Source organism: Pelecanus crispus, chromosome 2, assembly GCF_030463565.1.
Source record: "Pelecanus crispus isolate bPelCri1 chromosome 2, bPelCri1.pri, whole genome shotgun sequence".
Taxonomy (NCBI): domain Eukaryota; kingdom Metazoa; phylum Chordata; class Aves; order Pelecaniformes; family Pelecanidae; genus Pelecanus; species Pelecanus crispus.
The window spans coordinates 51,165,438-51,189,329 of NC_134644.1; the positions used below are offsets into that span (position 1 = coordinate 51,165,438).

General features: G+C 39.8%; 1 protein-coding gene across 3 annotated transcripts in view; it reads left to right on the forward strand.

The window, feature by feature from the left end:
• The first annotated feature begins 4,012 nt into the window (after window positions 1-4,012).
• Window positions 4,013-23,892, forward strand: part of TRAK1 (trafficking kinesin protein 1) — a 56,337-nt gene continuing 36,457 nt past the window's right edge. For 2 of the 3 annotated variants that reach the window (XM_075704525.1, XM_075704526.1), the window contains exons 1-2: window positions 4,013-4,076; window positions 21,487-21,563. In XM_075704525.1, the coding sequence (XP_075560640.1) occupies window positions 4,013-4,076; window positions 21,487-21,563 (141 nt within the window). Of the gene's footprint in view, window positions 4,077-21,486; window positions 21,564-23,892 lie in introns of those variants that run through there. The other variant, XM_075704527.1, reaches the window with a different exon arrangement.

Genomic DNA, 23,892 nt, shown 5'->3' on the forward strand with positions numbered 1-23,892 from the left:
ATATCCAAAGGCTTTTATTGGCTTTTATATGATCCTTTGTGATTTACTAGCCTGAAGGTCATGTACACTCATTGTATTGCTTTTACATCAATACTGAGCATACTAAAAATCTGATCAGCAGAGTGAAGCTAAAAATAATGCGATCCCTGTCAAAATGCAAGTAAGTTTTGCTTTGCAGATCCTTGTTATCTCAGTTGTCCTGGTTTCAGCTGGGATAGAGTTAATTTTCTTCCTAGTAGCCGGTATAGTGCTGTGTTTTGGATTTAGTAGGAGAATAATGTTGATAACACACTGATGTTTTAGTTGTTGCTAAGTACTGCTTATGCTAGTCGAGGACTTTTCAGCTTCTCGTGCTCTACTGACTGAGAAGGCTGAAGATGCACAAGAAGCTGGGAGGGGGCACAGCCAGGACAGCTGACCCAAACTGGCCAAAGGGCTATTCCATACCTTATGATGTCATGGTGAACAGAAAAATGGGAGGGAGTTGGCCAGGGGGGTGGGGCTGCTGCTCAGGAACTGGCTGGGCATCAGTCAGTGGGCGGTAAGCAATTGCACATTGTGCATCACTTGCTTTGTATATTATTACTACTACTATTATTATTATATTGCTATTATTACTACTACTATTTTACTTTATTTCAATTATTAAACTGTTCTTATCTCAACCCACAGGTTTTCACACTTTTACTCTTCCAATTCTCTCCCCTATCCCGTCAGGGCAGAGGGAGTGAGCAAGCAGTTGTGTGGTGCTTCGTTGCTGGATAGGGTTAAAACATGACATCAGTGTACCTCTTGATTTCAGGAGGGCTAAGGTTAGCTTGATGATGCAAAAGTAACAAACTGGGGGGAAGTGCCACTAAATGTGGTGGTGCCTTGATTAAGGCTATGCTGCTTTGCTTTGATTTAGCCTCCCAAGAATGGCAGTGCTTCCAGCCTAGAGCAGGTTGACTAACTTTACTTAGAAATTACACCAACTCAGTTGTCCACCAGCAATAACTGAAGTACAAACATTGGACCTCCTCACCCAGAGACTGACTGGTTGCCACCGGTGCAGGAGAGCTGCGGGCCTCGGCCCCGTGTGGCGAAGGCTGGCTTGCGGAGGAGAACAGACAGGGACATAAGAGTAAAGTTAAATAAAACCAGCAGTGTAGAGACGTGGATTGCAGTTTGCTTCCTGGCCCAAGAGCATCTCATAGGGGCAAGGGGGAACTTGAGGAAGAGCTCTAGCACTTCAGTCTCTGTCAATCTTTAAAGTTCACAGTGGTCTGAAACCATGTGCCCTTGTTCCTACTGTCTAGGAAGTTAAAAATAAGTATTTTGTGTAATGAAAGGAGTTCAAAGAATCTTAGTCTGTGGCAGTAAAACAAATGAAGTGAATGGGTGGAGGCCCTTGAACTACAAAATCACAAAACAGCAGAAGGGTTGAGTTTGGAAGGGACATCTGCAACTCATCTGGGTCCAACCCCCCTTCTCAAGCAGGGTCCCCTAGACCAGGTGGTGTCAGTCCTCAGTAGCTCTCACACTAAAAAAACCCATAAAACCAAATCTTATGTTCAGGGGGAATGTCCTGTGTTTCAGTGGTGCCTATCGCTGCTGATCCTCTCACTGGGTGCCACTGAAAAGCGCCTGCCTCCATCCTCTGTGCGCCCTCCCTTCAGGTATTCATACACATCGATAAGATCCCCCTGAGCCTTCTCTTCTCTAGTCCCAGCTCTCTCAGCCTTTCCTCTCAGGAGGGATGCTCTGGTCCATTCATCTTCATGGCCCTTCACTGGGATCTCTCCAGTAGGTCCATGTCTCTCTGACACTGGAGAGCCCAGAACTGGACACAGTACCCCAGGTGTGGCTGCACCAGCGCTGAGTAGAGGGGAATCCTGTTCATATTGCCAAATAGGTTACTATATTGTAGGATGAACACAGTGATTTTTTTGTTTTAGTTTGTTTTTTTAAATTTTATTTGCAGATTTAGAAACATGTTCTTTTCTGGTGAAATAATGTACTTGCAGGCAAAGGTGTATTTGAGTTTGGCCCTGGACTGGAACTTTGGAGTTCAGTGAGTAACATGGCCCGTTGCCACTGACAAACATGAACAGATTTGTTAAATCTGTGGCTTGGCTATCGATATATAAAAGGGATGTGGCAATTCCCAAGCTCAAAGTGACTGCAGTGATAATTTTTTATACCAGTAAAGCTGAAATACTAATGTGGTCATGAAACCAATCTCTTTTCCTCTGTACAGCTTGACTACGCCTTACCTATTTCTGTTACAGTAAAGCAAAGTGGTACCAGTCAGGGAGTAAGTGATAACAGCCTAGACATGAGCAAGGGGGAGCTTAAGAGAAATGTGCAAAATCATGAGTGAGTGGAAAGGAGAGATGAATTGAATGTTCAGGTTTCCAGAGCTGGAAGCATCGAATTAAGTTAGTAAAAGTGAGTTGCAAAGCAAAAGTTGAGGGTTTCTTGTATCATGAATTAGTAGATGTGTGGAACTCCTTGCAAGTGGATGTTGGAGGTGCTAAAAATGTGCATGGGCTCAAGAATAGACAGGATAAGTCCTTCAAGAATTGCTAGGAGTAGAAACTGTATCTGGCTCAGGCTGTCTCCGAAGCTGGAAAAAATGGGAGGTTGAGAGGGCAGTTGAGGGGAAGTATTGGCTGGTTCTCATGGCTAGACGGAGAGAATTCTAGCCATGGCTAGAACCTGCTCGTGGCTGTTCTTGTAGGTGGAGCCTTTGGCTAGACAGACACCTCCTTGATCAGACCCAATACAGCTTCCTACCTTATTTGTGTTATTAACATATGTTGCAACATAATCTATCCCAATGCTTCTAATGGTGTTTGCAAAGAAATACAGTTTCCTAAAAAAACGGGAGAAGGGGGTGAAGAATATGTGGCAGTTATGAACAAAATGGACGTCAAGCCCTTTGGTAATTGTACCTGCATAGATTCAGACATGCTTTTTGAATTGCTGTGTAAGTAAAGTCTTTTCTTTCATTTCCAAAACATTGAACATGAACATTAAGCTATTCTGTGTGAAGACCTTGAGCATTTTTAGGAATAGAGTAGTGAAAGTTTGTCCTAACCCCTTTTTTTGGGCTATGAAGCTTAGATGCTTGAAAAAAAAAAAAATGGGTCAGTGGTTCATGGAGAAGGCAAAAAGCAGAAGCAGATTAGCTTTATTGCAAGGGGAAACGTATTGCTGTTCTGATTTTTCTGATTCTTTCATTTTTTGTTTGCCACTTTTGCAATGACAGGATGCATAAAGGATTCTATTATATCAGCCCAGAATAGTGTAACAAAGCAGTAATATAGTTTCATTTTCCACGGGGAAGGCAGGCTTTTATCAAACCGTGTGGAGGAGAGTAGTAATGGACTAGATTTTCATTATTAATGTACTGCATGTACCCAGTGAACTGCGATGGCATGATGCTGTTGTTCCGTGAGCAGTCAGCAGAGAGTTGTATCATCTTTCTGAGCAAGGATTTTTGTCTCCAGTATGGAGGGGTGAGACTTCTAGTCTGTAAAGCCAGAAACAGCAAAATGCATTTTCTTCATCTCTGCATCTCTTTTGGAGCCAGCTTGTCTCCATGGCAACATGTTAGACTGAAAGAGATGTGGAGACTAGGGAGGAAAGGAATGAGTTAGAAACAGCCAGGCGGTGGTGTGTGTCCCCCACGTCAGCGCATCAGCCTTTTGATAGGATGATTTTGTTAACACCCATCCAAGGCTCCTGTGCAGAGCGTCTTTATTAGAGCAGCCGCCAGGGCATCTGCTTCTCCCTTCTGCATCCTTTTTCTATTTTTTTTTAATTTTTTTTTCTCCCCCAAATACACCCTGCACACCCACCCCTTTTATTTTAGTTGCAGCCTCATTGAAGATGTGCAGCTCACTTTCAGCTTTTTGTGAGCTTCCTTGCGCTGTGGTATTTTGCAAAGGCAGGAAGGCATGGCTGCATTTCACTTGACCTTAGCAGTGAAGTGAAATCTCGTCTATGTTGCTGCAGGGTACTGACTATGCAGAAATTTATTGAAGCAGATTATTATGAACTGGACTGGTATTATGAAGAATGCACAGATGGTAAATATTTCTTTCTAGTCTCTTGTTGCAGAATTTGGAGCTTGTAAGACTGGACCATCGTTATTCAATGGTTTTAAAAATGAAGTACCTTGAAAAAGGCAGCACCCTGGTGTAGCGGAGATGCCAGCATCTCTGTTGCACCTCAACATCTCTTGTGAGCATGCTACAAGAGACTCTGCTGTATAGCTTTCTCTTTTTCAAAGGGAGTGGCAGAGGAGCATATGCACTATATGAGCAATCTTTGGGCAGGGGGACAAATATTTGAAATGCTAATTATATGTATAATAATTCAGCTGAATTTAAATATACTTACTGTAAGATTCTGTATTGGTTTGAGTTTTAAGTCTTTGTGTGTTGTGTGTGTTACCAATATGCTGTAATATGTATATACTTAATGTGTTAATAGGCAGTATATGCTTTCTCTCTGTTTATTTGTCTGTGAAAGTCATTTAAAACTGTAGCTTCTTAAAAGTGAGCAGGTTAACTTTTTGAATTGGAAAATCACACAGTCTGGCGAGCACTGTCTTCTGGGCCTCTTGCAATTTTTCTGATGTTTGCTTGGGCGATTATTTCTTTATCAGACCACTGAATGTTTTCGTCAGACTTCTGATAGAAGGCACAGGAGGAAGGATAAGGAATGGCTAAAACTGTACTCTCAGCAGAGTGGAAGAATCAAGATTCCTCATCAGTGGTACTCAGTGGTAACCTCTAAACCAAAATGCAGCCTTTGGGAAAGCAGTAGTTGTATGTAGATTTTATTCTGATTGGAGAGCTTGGCTTAAATGAGGCAAGTCCAAGATCACAATGAAGCAAAGAACAGAAAGCAGTACAGAGTGTAGGCCCAAGGGATGTTGTACATATGTAGTACACAAAGATATTTCATAGTGGTTTGATAACAATATCAGAGGGGACATGAAGAGTAAAGATACATATGACAAAATTTGAATGGGTTTTTGTGGTCTTTTGAGTGGCATATGCCTCCATTTGTTTCTCTGTACTAGATTTCAGAACAGAATGCAATTTTAGAAGCTTGTTAAACTTCTGTTACGTTTAATTAATTATTCCTGTCCAGGTGTTCAAAGAGGAAATGTGCGTATTTATTTAAAAGATCTGACCACTTTAAGTTGGACTGAATCCATTATATAACCTTTATCCTTTAGGTTTAACCCTAGTAAATACTGTAGCATCTGATTAATCTGCATGATGTAACCGGCTAAGGTGGCCTGGTTTTAGAAGCTTGAAAAATAGAACAGTTGTACTGTCATTAAAAGCTGTAGCTGATTTTTTCCCAGGTTAAATACAGATAGCCTTCTTTTTATTGTTCTTTTTTATGGTCCTTTGGTCAAAGTGTCATTATGTGGAAGTGTGGCATGCCTGAATGTCTGAGCTAAGAGCTCATCTGCTCCTCAGTTTGGTCTTAAGGTGTGTGCTGCGCTGAAGAAACTATGGGAGTTCCACAGTAATGGAATAAGCAACAGGTGTTGGGCAAGCATTTAAATACTGTGTGGGATCAGGGCCTTGGGAGCCCTGGAGTGGTTGGTCTGATTCTGGGCTTACAAGTTTTCTTGTGAGTGCTGAGCCCCCGCCCAGCATACTTCTTCCATGAGCTGAGACCTATAGTGAGTCAGCTAGAGTATGTGCTGGCTGGCTGCTTGAAGTATTTGGGGAGTTCTCCCCTAAGACAAAGCAGGGTTTAAAGTCTGGAAAGCAGGATTTAAAGTCTGATAGGGAAAATCTCTCCTGTAGGTAAGGCACAGTGCTTTTTTAATGTATATGTTTGTTTGTTTGCTTATTTGTTTCAAATTAAAATATTACTTTTTATGTGATGGATAGTGCTGTCAGTCTTGTCTTGGCCTCTCAGGAAAATTGTAGTCTCATAAGGTTTAATGGAATTTTATGGGGGTTAGCTTTTGTTTCTCCCAGTTGAAGTGTGCAAGGAAGAGAGAAGGATTTGAGAGGTGTGGTGGAAGGCATAGTCTTTGACCTTTGATACTGGCATATTAATTTGGGTTTAAAATAGTATTGACATTTCCGGTTGATGGAGAAAGGTATTCTGATTGTAGTGGGAGACAAAAGGCATCTTTAAAGTATAGTAGAAAATGGAGCTTTTTCAAAAACCTAGAGCAGATGGCACGTTATGAGAGATGCCTGTCTCTTGATTGATGTTTGATTTTTCTACCATGTATTTGTTTATACCAGAGTTATTTGCCTGAGATGCTTTTTATATTCAGTAGAGTGTGATAGGCAGTGGCAGCTCAGCTGACCTGTTTTGGATATCTATTTTAAGACAAGATGAAGCGTAGTGAGAGAGCTTATTTCTCTGCTATACGTGGACACTCTGGAGATCAGATGTATGTGCGCATTCAGTTGTGAATCCTACCCAGTTCACCCTTTCTGGTAAATACAACATTGGAGCAGAGTGCATGGTAACTAACTTGAAACTAATAGATAACCTCACAAGCTATTATCCTACAGAATTACTTTTCTGATTGTTTATACATTCTTTGTCAAAGCCCCTGGGACTCAGATTTCCATCTAAAAGGTGTGACTTCACTTGTTTTACTTCTTTAAATCATTATTTTAGCAGCATATGGTTTCTTGTTCTTCAAGGAAATAAACACTCCAAAATGACACCAGGATATAAGGTATTAATGCTATTATTTAACTTACTAGGTAACGAAGCGATTCTCACTGTTACCTCAGATTTAATGAACTTTTGTATGGACCAACATGGTAATGATGTCTTCAACTTGCATTGTGTGGTGGTAATTTGCAAAAGCAAATGAAGTGCTCAAAATTTACAGTTTACAAATCTTTAAAAAGACTTTCTAGGGTTGGAATAATGAAATAATCCCTTTACATAAGGTCCTTCACAGAGTTTATTTTTGGTAGGAGGAGATTGAATTAGACAATAAAACGCTGCATGCTATTTATCTGAAGATTGAATCGCTGGTGTTAACTAACATTACAATAAATTGAAACTTCTATAAATTACAACTATTAGACTGTGGTTTTTAGATACATTTTTCAAGTATAATAAGTTACAATATGAGTGACAGTTGTCACCTTATTTGGCATCAATGAAATATTGTGTAGATGGAATGGGGAGGGGGAAAGAGCTGGGTGTGTACTTGAGTAGGAAAGTAGTTATTTTCATAGCAGACTTTGAGATTGACAGAACCAATGACAAAAGAGGAAAAGGTGACACTTTTGCAGACTTCCATCATGAAAGATAGCAGGATAAAAGTCGAGGTTCATCTAGGTGGTTTTTTAGAGAAAAATTAATAGATTCTTAAAAAACGCTCACAACGCAACTTGGGTGAAAAAATAATGCACAAAACCCCACAAACTCCCAAGCAGCTAAATAAATAGGTAAGTAGAAACCCATAGAAATCTTTATGAATAGCCTTCTTGCCCTGCCTCTTTCTTAGGCCAGTATTTTTCATCCTCTCAATGAACAATGCTTTCTAGAGAAATCCAGGTTGACTTTGGATCAAATTACTTTTCTTGTAGTTTCTTCCGTTACTTGTTTATTTCTAACTGAACAACTCCACACGGATGCCTGAGAGTTCATTGCCTACAATTCCAGATGACTTTGAATATGTGCAGTTGGCTCCTCCCTCCTTCTTTTGTTGGCCATGAGTCTCGGCGATTTCTTGTGGAGAAAATAGTGTCTTTTCCTTTTTTCCCCCACCAGTCACACTGCGTTCCCTGTTCGTCATACATGCCGAAGCTTCTAAGCCCTTTTATGTTTGCCTGAGTGACTTTACCTCACTGTCTTGGTTGTTCCAGCACCCTGCTTTTGCTCTTCTCTATAACTTTCAGCTCCTACCTGTATTTTCCTCCTGCTCACATTGAAATGTTTTCATCTCTTGTTCTGTTTGCAGCTTGGAGCTCCTCTCCTCTGTTCTGTTTTCCATTCCACTGAAACGATTATTAGCAAGCTCCCTAAATTTCCTTTTAGCTGAACAATAATTAACAATGTTAATGCCTGTTCTCCTTGACCTCTCAGCCACTTTAAGCATGATTTACTTATCATTGCCTTGCTTATATTAGTGTGCCTTTGCAGATGTGAGAATGTGTCCTGGTTCTCTTTTCTCCCCCTTTTTTCTCTCCCTTTTTCCCCCCCCTCCTTTTTTTTTTTTTTTTTTGATTGCTCCTTTAAGGTACCATTAGAAGAATATTTCGCATTCCCTGCTGCAGCTTTTTGAGAGTTCTTGGTTCTCCATGTTTCTTCTCAGTGCACCTTAGTTACAGGTAACCTTGCAAACACACATCTGCCAGCTCTATGGGTGGTGCAGTCAACCTTTTTACTTAAAACATGCTTCCCTCGACACCTTCTCCCTTACAGTAGGAGCTTGGCTGACGGTTGGGCATTTATGATGAGTCATTGTCTCCCTCATACATTAGCCCCTTTTGTCGCCATCCCTGTGGACAGAGTAACCCTGGTGTTACTCTGGATGTTAAGTGGCTGTTGACTGTGGATGCCATCTAAATCTGTGAGAATCTTATGAATGCCTGTGGCGTGCAGTCTCTGAAATAGCCCTTGCTCTATAGGTATGCAGCTAAAATTCTCATTCAGGTTGTTCTTGTTTTGCTCCTATGTCCTTTATCTCTATACTTGATAAATATGGTTGAACCTTGCTTATATTTATGTAGTCATTGATACCATTTTCCTAGTTTTCTGCTTTTTGCTGTGTCACTTCTTTTTCATTATTCCTCCATTGACTCTATTCTTTATCCAGTCTGACTGAAGCTACTTCTACTTGTATGTTGTCTTTATGTGGCCTATTTTTCAGTATAGAGGTATTTTTCCTCTTTATTCTGCTCAGCTGCTAAATTTCAGATAAGCATTTTCCCTACTTCATCCCATGTCATTCCCTTTCTGCAAAAGTAATGTGCTGTCCTTTTGGTTGAGTGATAGAAGATAATTTAGGTGGGATTTTGAAAGAGTGGGAATTGTGCAAAACCTGTAAACATTTGAACAATCTAAGTTTGTTTGACTGTACATTTTAATAGAAAGCACATGTTCAGTGACCAATTTATCCCCTCTCCCTGAAAAGCCCACCCCAAAACACCTGCATTTCCTCATTAACATATTTTTAAACCCAGGTGCTGCTGTTTCAGCCAGTTTTTAAGACTTGGCTGCTTACAAAGAGAATCTTTTTCTTCTAAATGCCGCATTGTTATTATTAGTTAATTGTGGTAAAAATTAACGTGGTTAATTGTGCAAAAGTCTATGTATTTTTATTGATAAAGGAAGGTTAAAATGATTTGAATGCACTGGAGTTCCTTGGAAATAGTGAGTCAGGATAAGAGGGTTTGTTTGTATTGTGCCCAGCCTCACCCTTCTTCAAGCTATCTCCCAGTTTCCGTGTTTCCTCTTTTGATTGCAAAGTTACTGAAGACAGCCTATACCTTGGTGCAAGCATTACGTGAGAAAAGTGCTCTGTGTGCTTTAAGTATTGCAACTCACCTAGCAAGCTTCCTGAAAGGAGTTAAATGTCTTTAGCCTCTAATTCAGAGTGGTGATTGCAGCAAATATGCCAAATTTACCTTGCAGTGGCAACCTATAAAAATGAACGCTCAATCCGGTATGTTCTTTAAGTCCCTGAGTGTGCATTTACAGGAAATACTAAAAATCTCTTTTGAATATTTCCTGATTAGAATGTGTATTTTCAGAATCGTATACAATTTAGCTTTTGTTGTTGTTGGAAACCTGGCTCTTTAGCAAGTAAATACTCATACACTAGTAAAAGGGCTTAATGCGGAATACCACTAAATGAGTTGATAGTGTGAGGGTGTGGTACACGTTCCTTCTCCACCCATTAGGAATTTGTATCAGCATTTATCATACTCTGATATCAAAGTAGGCATTGCAACACTTATCTTTCTCTCAGCTTTTGAATGTCAGAGTCCTACTGTGTGGCGTGAGTTGACATGAGTCACAGTTCAGAAGTCAGCTTGTGGGAATATTCATTTACTCTCCTTATATTGCCATGTATATTGGGCAGCAACATGCGTATTTTCGGTGTGTCACCCACTGCCCTGCTCTCCTTTATAAGCTAGTTGGTTAGCTGTAGTCAAACACTAGTCAGCAATATTAAAACCATAGTATGTCAACAGGGCTGGCAGGGGTGGACTTTTCTGTCCCTAAGCTTTAAAAGGTGCTTCTTGCATTCTTTTAAAATGACTTACTGTTTTGGTTTCTCTCAGAATGTCCATTCTCTAGCTATTACTGAAGTATGGTAAATTGACACTGGATGGCAAGTAGGTACTTAAACTCTTACTGTCCGATTTTTAAATTATTCTTTAAAGAGTTTTGATTCACTGTTACAGGGGAGAAATGAAAACACAGAAAAGCTCTAAGGAATCAGAAACTAGAAGTAATCCCCATTACATTATTATAAAAATTACATCTTTTAATGTCATGATATGGGGAGAAAGGGATAATCCTATTTTTTCCCCAGCTGAGTTCTTGAGGCTGTTGCTGGTGATGAATATTGCAGTAAATTTGGCAAAGGTCAAGTTGGTAAGTTTGAGTAGTAAGATGTTTATTCAGAAATGAGTGTTCCTTTCCTCAGCAAGCATTTATGTGGATTTCATGTCCTTTGGCTATTATTTATATAAACATTGTTAGATTGTTTATATATAAATATCAAGAGTTTAAAACTTAAAATAGAATAATTCATCATGATTGTATAAAATGAGTTCCTTCCTGTCTCATACTTTCACACCACTAGAGAAATGGTAATAGAGAAATTGTTCCCACGTGACCCTAACTGTTATGTTCTGCTGGCTTGTAATGTTTGTCTGTCTCCCTTCCTAAGCCATTATGTCCCCTCAGAGGGTGATGAGTTGCCTTTGCCTTGCATTGCCCTCACTTTCCCTGCAAATGCTTTGCCTTGTGACGCAGATAGGAATGCTTTCTGCAAGGAGCAAAGGTTACCTATTTGCCATGGAAAGTAAGGGAGGCAACTTGGCAAACATTAAATATCTATAGCTGCAAAAAGTTAAATAAGAAAGCTAACCTGCTCTATGTGTGTAGTAAAGTTTAGCAAACACAACCTGTTGGAAACGAAGAGGTCTGAGCACAGGGAGTTTTCTTTGTTGTTAAATAGAGAAGAGATACATATGCCCTTGAAAATGCACTAGAGTGCCATATGTGGACTTGAGGTATTTTGTTTCCCACAGCAGACAGAAGGGTAAAGATTACTGTAGAAAACATGGTAATTGACAGCTGATGTGATATGTTGCTTAAATGCTTTGTGCGAGAGTAATATTTTTTGCAAAAGCAATAAAAAAAGCCCCAAACGCCTGCTCCTTTCCCCCAGCCCAATTCTTCACGCAGTGGTTTTAGTGTGTGGTAGATGCTGCAGTCAGACCATCCTATACAATAACCGCAACGTTCAAGATCTCTCTGCTGGGCGGGATTAGCATGTGCATGTGTACAGGTTTCGGCTGTTCACTACTCCTGGGAAATCTGTTACTTGCGGCATTAGGCAACTCTGTGAAGGTGCACACCCTTCACCAGGTGTGACAGAGGCTGGGTCGGACTTCCGTGTTGCTGAGACACTTGTGGGAAGCTACCACTTCACTTGGAGGGGCAGGGGCAGAGGAGACAGAACCTTGTTGACGTGAGGAGTGCTGGGGGCGGGGGGGGGCTTTCAGCCCACTTACTTTGTCTGAAATGTGCTAGTAGAGCTGTTGAGTAAAAACTGGCTACCCTCGGAGCTGGTATGAGGGACAACGTAAATCTTCTAGTAATTATTAGACAGATGGTCTCTTCCCTCCTCCACCCCATCTGTACAACACAAAGCTGCTGTACTAAAGACAAATACTCAGTTGCTCAGGAGCTCCCTGGCTGAGCATGTGAGTGAGGAAAGATGGTATCCTGCTTTGCAGAGACCTTGCTTTGCTTTCCCCAAAAATACAGCCTCCGAGGGAATGAATTCCTGTCTCCTGTGGGACTAAGGCATCATATCGTGTCTATTTGGGATAACTTCAGCATGTCAGTAAACGAAGAGGAAAGCTTTGAATATGACTATGAAAAGGAAAATAAGAGAGAATGCGCATTTGACAGGGAGAGCCTTGATATCTTGGAAGAAGGTACTTTTCACCTTTCATTTTTAAACTTTTATGGTAGTAGCACATGTCAACATACAAGTGATTTGAGTGGTGTTTGTAGATTGAAAGCTACTAAATTTGACTTTTTTTTTTTTTAATGTGTATTCAGTACATTTGGATGAAATACTAAGCAAATACTTGTACAAATAGAATGAATCTTAATTTATGTACACTTCTTTGAAGTAGAAATACATGATCAACAGATGTAGGCTATGCAATACCTTTTATTATAATGAAACTGGATTTGGGAAATTATCTGTCTTTGGAAATGTGCATTTTTTTATATATACATCATGTGTGTGTGTGATGAAACTGTGTGTTAGGTTGTCATTCCCAACAAGTACTTCTAAAAATGAGTAAAAGAACAGGGCAACAATTTTATTCTTGTCCATGAACTTGAAATCACATAGACAGAAATAAGGTAAGTTTAGGGCCTGGTAACAAATGACCCAAAAATCTTGTCATACTTGTGGAAATAATGGACAACTGCAGTATTGCAGGCAACTGGCCCATTAGGGTGGGAATGTGAATGTATGTGCATTGAAAATCCTCCTGTGCACCTGCTGTACAGAGAGTGTACCCATTCAAGGGCTGCTTCCAGCCAGTCTGGCAATTTTTTTCAGGGCTTCAGGTACCAAAAGCTAAATGCACCATTTATGTTATTTTATGTGCTGTAAATTTCACTCCAAAATAGTGTTTTTGTGGGAGAGAACTGGTACTTCCAAATACACTATCATAAAGCTGGTGTAAGGATGCTTTGAAAAGTAGTTAGCACAGAGAATGTCACCTGCTGTGAATTTACACCCTTATTCACCTCATGGGAAATAGTTCCTATGTCCAAAGCCTCAGTGGATGTAACATGCTCTTTGAATCCTATTGCATAGGACTTCCCTGTAAAGACTTCCTCAGAATCAAATATTCCACCTGGATTTCATTCATAGTCAGTCAATAAACTATCCATCTCTCCTGTTGTGGGTCTCTGAAGGAAGCTGAGATAACTTGTGTGTCTGTGCAAAATAAAAAGGTGCTTGAGAGAATACTAGTAAAAGAAAACTAAAACTTGGGACTGGGGAGGGGAGGGAACTTACTGAGAGAGGCCAACCAATGTTGGTTTATGTTTGATTCCTATTTTTTCAGTGATTAAATGGTTGCTGAAACATACGTCATGCTGTTCTTACACTTGCTGCTGACTGTACCTTTCATGCAGATCTAAATACAGTCTGTAGCTGTTCTTGTGGATTTCAAGAGGGGAAAAAAAAATGTTGAGTTCCATCTGGGATAAATTTAGCACTGTCTTTCTATAGTACCTTCTCCTCAAAAGCTCAGTGTATATTTGAAGTGCCTTTTAAAGATGCCTTCTCTCCTCCAACCTATACATTCAGGTCACCTGAACACTCAGTGTAGTAGTGATACAGATGCACAAAAATGATATATGGTCTTCCTATGTATCTTTGCACGTGGGCGCATTTATAAACGATACTATTTCTCTTGGGGATGAGTCAATCCATTCTATAAGGAAAGCGGATAGAAACATTCAGCATTTCCATGCTGAACAAAAGAAACATTTTAGCCGTATCTGGCTATAAATTTGGTACTGGAAATGGAAAGTCTTTGACAATATGCTTCACTTCAACCATTTATAGTTATTGAAAAGAAGGGGGTAAAAATGGTGTAATTAAGACTCCTTAACTGTTTGGCCTATTCCATGAGCAGAATGTGTACTCACTACTTGTCTATTATTTCCATGGTCATTTTGATGTGGTGAGGTTTTTCCCTGTCCCAACACTTAGATCCTGTGACTTCCCTCAGTCCTGTTTCTAGAGCCTCTGTCACAGAACTAGTGTTACCCTTGGCAGCGTTCCAGAATTGGTTCTTTTGATCAGGATGGGAAGCACCTTCCTAAAGGTCTAGGCAGAACAGTCCTAGAGTCAGTGCATTGCTTTGGAGTTGTAAATTTGCCTGACAGCAACATCCTTACTCTCATTTGATAAGCTGGTCTTTGAGTTGACTGCGGTGAAAGTTTGTGCAGGGATATCTGTTGATAGCGTCTGCTCAGTTTTTGTTGATAAAAAAAACCTGAGCTGTGAAAGGACAGCCTGTCAGTTTTCCTTGGTTAGTGTGTTGTTGGGTCAGCTAATTCTGAAACTGGGCTGTGTTTTGATTCTTGCTTTTGCAAGTAGAACTGGAAAAGACTATTACCTGTTTAGGACCTGTGATAGCAGCCAGACATTACTGTTTCAGTTTACTGATGTAACAGTTAGATTAGAAGTCCCCCTTATCTAAAGTACTGGGTAAATGTGGACTAAGAATCTAGCCCAAGTTTAATTAAAATAAAGTCTTGTGATCACTGTTAAAATCTCAAATTCAGGCACTCCAAGGGCCTGACTTACAGAAAATGTAAAATACCTGTTTTATCTTACATTGACTAGAATGGAGGTCGTACAGGAGTCTGGAATTTTTAAACACTAAAGCGAAGAAAATGGAGACCAGTCATTCTTGAAAGCTTTGGCACAGCCAATCCCTCCCAGAGAGCTGGAATAGGAAAAGATCACGTATTTAAGAGAGGGAGATAGCTGACAATGCATGGCTTTTAATATAGGCTTGTAACTTCATTTTAGGATTTTTGAAAGTTTTACAGTCCATGTCATGGTTTAAGCCCTACGCCCATTTGTTAGTTGCAAAGACTGCAGTCCAGACATTTCTTGACAAGAAATGAAGGAGGACAGCAACAAGACAGCAATTTAGTGGCTAGTAATTGAAAGTCCTGGGGGAAAAGTTTTACTTGCAAGAGAATAGCTATGCTGAGCTGTATCAGTAAATGGTGTATGCATTAGGGAAAAATGCCTGGACAGAACTCACCTTATCTCCTTAGTTTCACTTTGTGGCTGTGTTTTCCCCATTACCACATTTGACCTGTGTTTATGCTAATAGATGGAGCAAGTGTGTGATGTTCTTGTTGTAATTTCCTTTAACTTGATTCTTCATTCATCACAAGAAAATTCGTTGCAGTTCATGCCCTGCTTAGAGAAAGTACTTCAAAATGGCTACCAACCTGAGTGTTTGGGCATTAAGCTTTAGAGAAGAAATAACAGCAGAGTTTTTTCCCAAACCTGAGATTAAGTAATAACATTGGTTTGTATGTGAGGCTTTAATATGGGGTTTACTAAGCTATTTGAATACTTGATGAGAGAAATGGCAGTAAACAAACATCCTTCAAACCATAGCTTAAATAGCAAGATAAAATCTTTTCTTCTAGAAGAATCAGTAACTGCACCTTAATATTACAAGATTAATTTGCAAACTGTGCTATTGAAATCACAGTAAGCTAGGCTGTACCGTTTAAAAAAAAAAAAAAAAAAAAGAAAAAAAAACTATTGGTGTTGCCTGTTGAACTTACGGTAGTTATTTTTCACTGCCCTAATATGTACTTGCTGACTGAGTGTGTATCGCTCGCAACATTATGTTCTTCCAGACTCCTCCGTGGAGCTCGCCCACAGCGTGACGCGGCGGCTGTGAAGCAGTTGGCGCGCTGTGGCCGCTCTTTATCCCTCTGAGCAGGGTCACAGCCACCCGCCGAACCACCCGTCTGCCTTTGGGAGGGACCGGCCCGCTCCTGCGCTGGGGGAGCAGGTCGGGAGGCTGGAGGAACTGCTGGCGTGTTGTGTTAAAATTGGGACTTCAGCAGGTCGTGCCTCAGAAGCACGTTCTTCAAGCTCCGGTGACAGTAGTCTCTGAAAATTTTTAAGCTCTTTAGATGAACGTGTTCTCTTGGGGCCGTCTCAAATGTGACAGGCAACAGCAGGCCCGAAGCCTCTGCCCCAGTTTAGCCAGGGCTGCCAAAAGCTCCTCTTCAGCGGAGGAGAAACGACCATGTTTACCTTTAAACGTGTAAAATCTTTCTAGTCTGGGTCAGTAACAGAGCTGGCATTACATTTTAGGTGTAATTTTTCTGAGTTTACCTGAAAGGGAATATACGTAATATGGCACAGTTTCAGATTTCCTCATGCGCTTGGCTCACGTCAATGTAGTGCTTGCAGTAACCAGTGCCAGAGCATAACTGTCGGTGGTTCTAGAACAGAAGCTGTGATTTTTAGCAAGTGCTTTATCCTTGGAGTGCAAAAATACACTTTCGGAATTTGTAACAATGTGAGCTGAGACATCTGAGTCTGCCAGGGTCTCTGATCGCTGATGTTTGCCAAGTGGTATCCAGCAGTAAGGAGCATGGCTGGTCAGTCAGTGTTACTGTGTCTCTTCTGTATGTCTTGATGCGCTACCTCTGAGATGCGATGAACTTGCCATTGTATCTTTGGTGTTTGGATAGAGCCCTGAGCAGAGGGGAGAAATACAGAAGCTATTTGTGAGGCAGGGCTTCTCATGACTGATCAAGAATATAGTAGGCCATGCCATAGTTAAAGGCTTTGGGTAGGGAACTGTTACAAAGAAAAGCAAGAAATTTGTCCGCTGCTGCCACCTTGCCAATAAGAAGCATCAGTACTAAAATTGCCAGAGATTGGTGCTCCCTGAACAGTATTTCCTTATCCTTATGTAGTTTCTGAGGAAATAAATTTTGGTAGTAGGAAAATCCCCATGCACTGGAGCCTTCCCTGTCAGACTCTACATTATCTGCCCAAAAAGTGAAACTTTACCATAACATCTTATCTGCTGTTTCCCAGTACTTGGAAGTAGATGGGAAGAGGAGCAGTGAGAGCTGAGCTTTCCTCTTCAGCCATGATTGCTCTCTTCTTGTTGACCCTGATTGATAGGTCTCAAAAATGAAGAGGGGGGTATGCCTTGAAAGAGGAAAGCACGGAGCAGGGGCTGAGGACACCTGCGACTGCTGGCCCCTATGATTTTTTTTTTTTTTTTTTTTTGTTTCCTTCCACCTGAATCCCCTGTTTGGTGGCTGGTGGCTCATTGCAGCCATTCAGCCATTCACAATAGTGGTATTCTTGCTCTGCTTCCCTTCCATGGCTGTTTCCTGTTCCTGGAAACACACTTGTCCTCTAAGCAGCATGCTGTATAGCTGTGTGACTTTCAGGGAGTGGTCCAGGAAGGTTGTCCTGGTTTCGGCTGGGATAAAGTTAATTTTCTTTCTAATAGCTGGTATAGTGCTGTGTTTTGGATTTAGCGTAAGAATAATGTGATAGCACACTCATGTTCTAGTTGTTGCAAAGCAGTGTTTATATTAAATCAAGGACTTATCTTCCTGTAGTCTGCCAGCGAGGAGGTGCACAAGAAGCTGGGAGGGGGCACAGCCAGGACAGCTGATCCAAACTGGCCAGGGGGATATTCCATACCATATGGTGTCATGCTCAGTATATAAACTGGGGGGAGTTGGCCGGGGTGTGGCGACTGGTGCTCAGGGATGGGCTGGGCATCGGTCAGCGGGTAGTGAGTGGTTGCATCACTTGGTTTTCCTGGGTTTTGTTCCTCTCTCTATCGCTCTCTTGTTATTTTCCTTTTCATCATTATTATTATTAAACCATTCTTATCTCAGTCCACAAGTTTTCTTACTTTTTTGCTCTTCAGATTCTCTCCCCCATCCCACTGGGGCAGGGGGAGGGTGAGTGAGTGGCTGTGTGGTGCTGAGTTGCTGGCCGGAGTTAAACCATGACAAAGGCACATACTTTCCTCCCTTCTCCCTGAACATCTTCAGCTTGGGAATCAGTGCTTTAGTCAGTGTGGAGCTCAGAGCCTGAAAGAAGCTTCCAGTCAGATGCTGCGTTAAATAGGTGATGAGAAATAAATGCAGAGTACATCCTTTCAGCTGTACTCACATTGGGAAACACAGGAATATGGGTACCCAAAAATTTGCAAGCTTTAAGAGGGTATGAAGGTGGTGCTAGGTACTTTAAGGCAGAGGAAATACTTGATCTGTGTAGCATTTGTCCATTTGTGTGTTTGGCTTTTTAAAAAAACCAAATACTTTGAACCATGAATATGTCCCCAGTAGCGTATATTTAATGCTGGCATGGAAATAATGTGATAGAAGCTTTCTCTGTTCTTTGTTTCCTGTTTTAGATCTGTGACATTCACTTCAAAGCAGTTACCAAAATGCATTTTCTAACTCTGTGTTTCTGGAATTCTGTGGTTCCTCCACCTGCGGTAGTCATTTTTTTTAATTTTTTTTTTTTTTTTTTTTAATTCTTTCTTTATTGTCTAACAGCCTTCTCCATAAATGGAGAGGCCCGAAGTGTAGTTTGATTTGGATGTTTGTATGCATGCATTCATTTAGACACTGCACTTCCTATCACCCTCAAGCAAAAATACTACTGATTTGCAAGTGAGCAAAAAGAGGTCAGTAAATTGGCACTGTAGGTTTTATATTACAGTGTTGTCCTTCATTTGCTCTTGTTTTTATCTTTACGGTAGTGTTACCAGGCTCTCATGTTCATCAGAAACTCCAGCAGGCTAGAAACCTGCTATGCAGAATTCATTAGAGTTGTGGAGTTTGTGGGTTTTGGTTTTTTGGTGTGTCATCCACAGTCCTGTCCCTTCCCCTACTTCACTGATCAGAGCTCAAAATTATTATTCAAGATAGTGTGTCTTTTTTACTTGGTAGTTTTTTTGGACACCAAGGAAATAAAAATAGCTGCACTAGCAATTGGCCAAATGTTTTCTTGTAATCTGTGAAGGCTGACTAGCTGCACACTTAGACGCTGTTTTGAGTTTTTAAAATGCTGCTTCTGAATTGCTTTCTCTCCCCTCGCTTTTCACCTTCTTTTCCCCACAAGCCTTGGTTTCTGAGGGATGGACAGCAACACCTCTTTGCAAGTTTGCCCTCCTTCCAAAACGAAAACGTTTTAGTTAGTAGCTCTGTGCTTCTGCTGTGTTGCATGTTGAGTGCCGATAGGAGGTGTTTGACCGGAGGAGGCATTTTATTATATGCAGTTATTGAAGTTTGTTTCCACGTGGACGTTGAAGAGGATGCATGAGATATCATTTCTGCTTTGAAACCCTTCCACATTGGCAGAGTAGTATATGAAGACCTCTGTTTTAACAGTGACCAACTGAAGTTTGGTGGAAATTGTGAGATAAAACAGCTATTGATGACTAGGTCGCTACTTCTTTCCTAGTAATAAGTCTGTTGTGATAAGGCTGTGGTGTTCCCCAGCCACATTAAAGATTAAATGGCAAGTTCTGAAGGAATAGCTGAGTGAGCAGCCACAATAATCAACCTTTATCCCTTTTCTCCTAGCTGAGTGACTTTATTCCGTCTATGGGAGCACTGTCCTTTTATCAGCTTGGATGTTAGGAAGGTTATATATTCACCTGAATTAAGGATGGTGTGAGGTTGCCATAGTCATAATCAATGGTGATTTTTAGTGCTAGATACAGAGTTAAAATAAGCTTGCTAATGACAATCTCAAATATTATTTTATAGTAGCGAGGGAATGTTGTAACCAAGGGAACTATTTAGTGTGCAATTGTTCTGGAAAGTAAACTGATGGCGTCGGGGTTTCTGATAGACGTTTTATTGCATGACTTATTTTCAAACATAGTAAGTTCGTACTGGGTTTATGGTGATGTTAATTTTTTTTATTGTGAATAGTCTTCTGGATGTGACACCATCTGTCTTTATGTGAAGTTTTTTATGGAAATCTTCTATTTAGCCTCTTTGTTGCCTATAGCTGATGTTCTCTGCAAGTAACTTCAGTTTTTTCTGTGGAATCCTGAATATTCTGCTTTTCACTAATATAGCTTGTAGTCTGCAGATGCGCTGTATTTTTGCTTGTGCAGTGGTGTAGTTATTCTTCATATTGCTATGTAATTTTTGTCATTACTACTTTGAACTGTAAACTTTTTACCGTTACCACTTTCAGACTTAATTATTTGGATAAGTGTAATTATCTTTTGAATACTTTTGAGTGGCATTCTTTGGAGTTCACTGGCACTACTGATGTCACTAAATATTGTAAATGTTTTCAGGATTTTATCCTCAAAAATAAAAGTTGAGAAACAGGAAAATAAACAGAAACAAATAGTACTTCTTGCTGTAGCTCAAGCAACTTTCTGATGTTCAAGTATGGAGAAAAAATAAACCTCCCAACATTTCAACAGATACCTAAGTACTGTTGCACTTGATAATTATTGATGTGCCTTAGGGGTGATCAACTGTATATTTATGTATATGTGTATTGTATATTTATAAACTGGGTGGAGTTATTTCCTTAGGGTGACAAGCTGTCTCCCGGTAATATTAGTGTAGTCAATACACTTATTTGCTTTCTTTTTTTTTTTTTTTTTTTTTTTAAATTTAAATCTTATTAGGCCTTATCTGTCTCTCCCCCTTGCTTTAATGCATGTTAGAGCAACATTAGCCAATCTGTCAGACTGAACTTTAACTGACATTGTCAAGGGTAAATCCCCTGAAGAACAATTTGTGCTACAGCAGCCTGATAACCAATAGTCCATATGATCAACTCAACTTCGTTAACAATCCCTTTTTTCAGAATTGCAGGGTTTGAGGAATAGGTGTAGCTGAAAATAAACAGAAAATAAGGGTAGAGCAGAAAGTGCTGTTGTTTCCTCTGATTGTTGGTGGATTTTTAGAAAACTTGCACACTTCTAGATAAGTCAGTGTAGCTTCTTAAAGGATCACTTGCAGTGGTAGACTAAACTTCTGCATCCTTTCTTCAGTCTAACAAAACTCCTGGTTCCACCTTAGTGATTAATCATCTCACCCAGTCTAAGTAAATATTTTTATGAGTGATACTGTGGCCACCATGGTGTTGTCTGGGTATTATAAGAATCGTTTATTATTTTACATGCATTTTGTGTTTACTTTGCTGTCTCATACCATAGAACCCAGTTCTTACCAACTTAATATGATGTAGTATCTTTATGTTGAATAGTGTTACTAACAGTATTGGAGTTGCTTATTCATGGAGTAATTCTACTGCATGTAATACAATGACTGTGTGACATGATAGAATCCTAATTATATATCTAAGAACATCTGTTTTCAATTCTTCCTTGATTTTTTTTTTTTTTTTTTAAAACTCAAGAGATTGCTCTTCAGAGGAAAAAGTTTTAACATTTTAACAGTTTGTTTTGCCACTGACAAAAGCAAATATTACAAAAGAGGAACACTTGTGTTCTCAGTTTACCTTGAAACTTAGAATTATTTTTTTCTGTTTTTTGGGGGATTTTTTTTAGCTTTTGATATACTTACTGGAACGGTGACATAAGATGAAAACTAAGCAAACCTAAACTCTTTAAAGGATATTTTTCCCCAGTAGTATTGCCAGTATGATTCATGTTTTATTTTATTTCCTCACAGTTTTATGTGCTGAAAGAGTGGGCCAGATGACTAAAACATACAATGACATAGATGCTGTTACACGTCTTCTTGAAGAGGCAAGTATTATATCTCTTTAAGGACCTATACACGGTATGAGAAAGTATTACAGAAATTATATGGTACCACTACTAAAGACTATTGGTAGACTGTCCTCAAATGAGGAGGAATAAATGCTCTGAGTGTATGTACACTTAACCTCATTGGTAAGGTAAATATAAGTAAAGGTCGTTTGTTTATGTCCATCAGAGTATGGATTCATTACTTGTGCTTATTTTTCATTTAAGGCCATTTAACTTGCTCTTGGCCAAATATTTGCCATAATGAATGGGGGGGAGTGATCTTAAAATGACACATATTTTTACAGTACGTGTAAAGCTAATGGCATCATTAATGATGGATTTATTATCTTTTAAGATAAAAAAAAAGTTCACTAATAGTCTTGTATTCATAATTATTATCTCAGATAATCTCTTTCCAGAGAAGTACATAGACACAAAACTAGAGAATATCTAATGCTCCATTTGTCTCCAAGCCTTTTCTTCTTTGCCTTATGTTTGGTTGGTTCGGGGGTTGTTTGGGGTTTGGTTTTGGGTTTTTTTTTAATACCATTATTATGTAAATTGCTGTTACTGTAATCCTTGGCATTCAAGAAATGGCAAAAAGCAATTGTCAAGCTATGATGTTTATGTTCAATAAATATCATGATAAATTGTTTGACTGAAATTGGCTGCTTTTCTGCAGTAAACTTGAGCGACGATATTCCAAACTATGTTTATGAAGAATTATTTAGGTGAAAACTGTTACAATTGTATTAGTTCATGGCTGATTGTAATTTAATGCTTCATATTTATTTGCTTGTTTATTGTGATAACAATGTCAAAAATGGGGTCTGTCTAGCCAAGATACATTGAGCGGTCTGTTCTTCCTCTAATTCTGCAAGGAAACAAGCATGGGAATGCTCACATCTCCTACTCATGCTTGAAACATCTGATCTTAGTACAAAGTCATACATTTTGGGCTTTGAGCTGAACTCTTTTAAACAACTTTTTTATGAAATACCAGTTAAAACTGATTCTTTGCTTAAAAGACTTGTCCTGGAATAATCCATTAACTTGTAATAACAAGTCTGTCACCTGTTTGTGTCCTGTACCCTGTCTTGTTTGGCTGAGATTTACTTGCATTTTTTTTCCATGGCTCCTTCTAGTAACGATGCAGCATCCTGCCATACTGTTTCCTCCTGAGTCCTTGTAGGCAAATGTCTATAGATCCAGAAATCACACTCATGGGAGCAATGCTAGAAGGACTTGGTGAGCCAATGTTTTTAAGCTTCTGGTGTACTTCCCTATTGGGATGATGGCAAAGGAAAAATAGGGGAACATGTAATAGGTGAACCTTTGATAAAACAAATACTTTCAGTCAGCTTCTTTCTTTTATTTGGCCAGCATTTCTGATTGAATCACTCTATTCCTAGGCAGACGTGCACTTACAGCTCCTTTTTTTGTTCCCCAAATGATGGTTATCACAAGAAATAACATCTGTTTGCAGTTAAGGTGTAACTCCTTCTGCTACCTTCACACACACAAGCGAAAAACAATCCCAAAAGCTACCCCTTCTCCGTCCTCCTTTTTGGCAAGCTTCCAATGACTATGTTACAAAGTTGGCAGGGTGAAAGGTGCAGCATTTTGGAGGGGAGACAGGAAAGAGAAGATCTCAAAACAACATGCATGCAGATACATTGAAAATCTGTGCCTATTGCCCTGAAACTAAGCGAAGCAAGTGACACCAGGCCTGCCTGGTGTACGTGGTAAGAATAGGAGCAGATTCCTCTGTGAACCTGTTTTCTCACCCCTTTTCTAATAATAGTGTAATTGTGTCTGGCTTCAGTATTTTCTTACGTATTGCTGTAATAAATCAGTCCCTTATCACTGCAAGTAAGAGGCCTGGCCCCAAACTGAGATTTAGAGCTGAATTGCTAAAAATTGTGTAGGAATTCTAGGGAGGTTAATTAAAGACCCTGGAAATACACTTATGTTCCTCAACTTTGAGGTTAGAAACCTTGCTGCTACATACCTCTTCCTCTGTAGAGTCAAAGCTGCAGCAATATTTTTTTTTTTTCCACTTTGAGTTTATGATGTGAGCCAAATTACTAAACAATAAGTTGGCTCGATATGTAAACCAAACTTTTTTTGATAACTTTGTGGAACCTATTGTTCTGAAAGATTGTGTGTAAGATTATAGAAAGATTTTATAACTGGCTAATGCCAGTAGCTTTCAATGCAAATATAAGCCTGACCTTCAGAAACCATTTGGAAAATGCTATTTGTAGATATAGCAGTGATCAATAACCTCTCTTTTTATTTACTGATTATTACATAACTTCCTTTT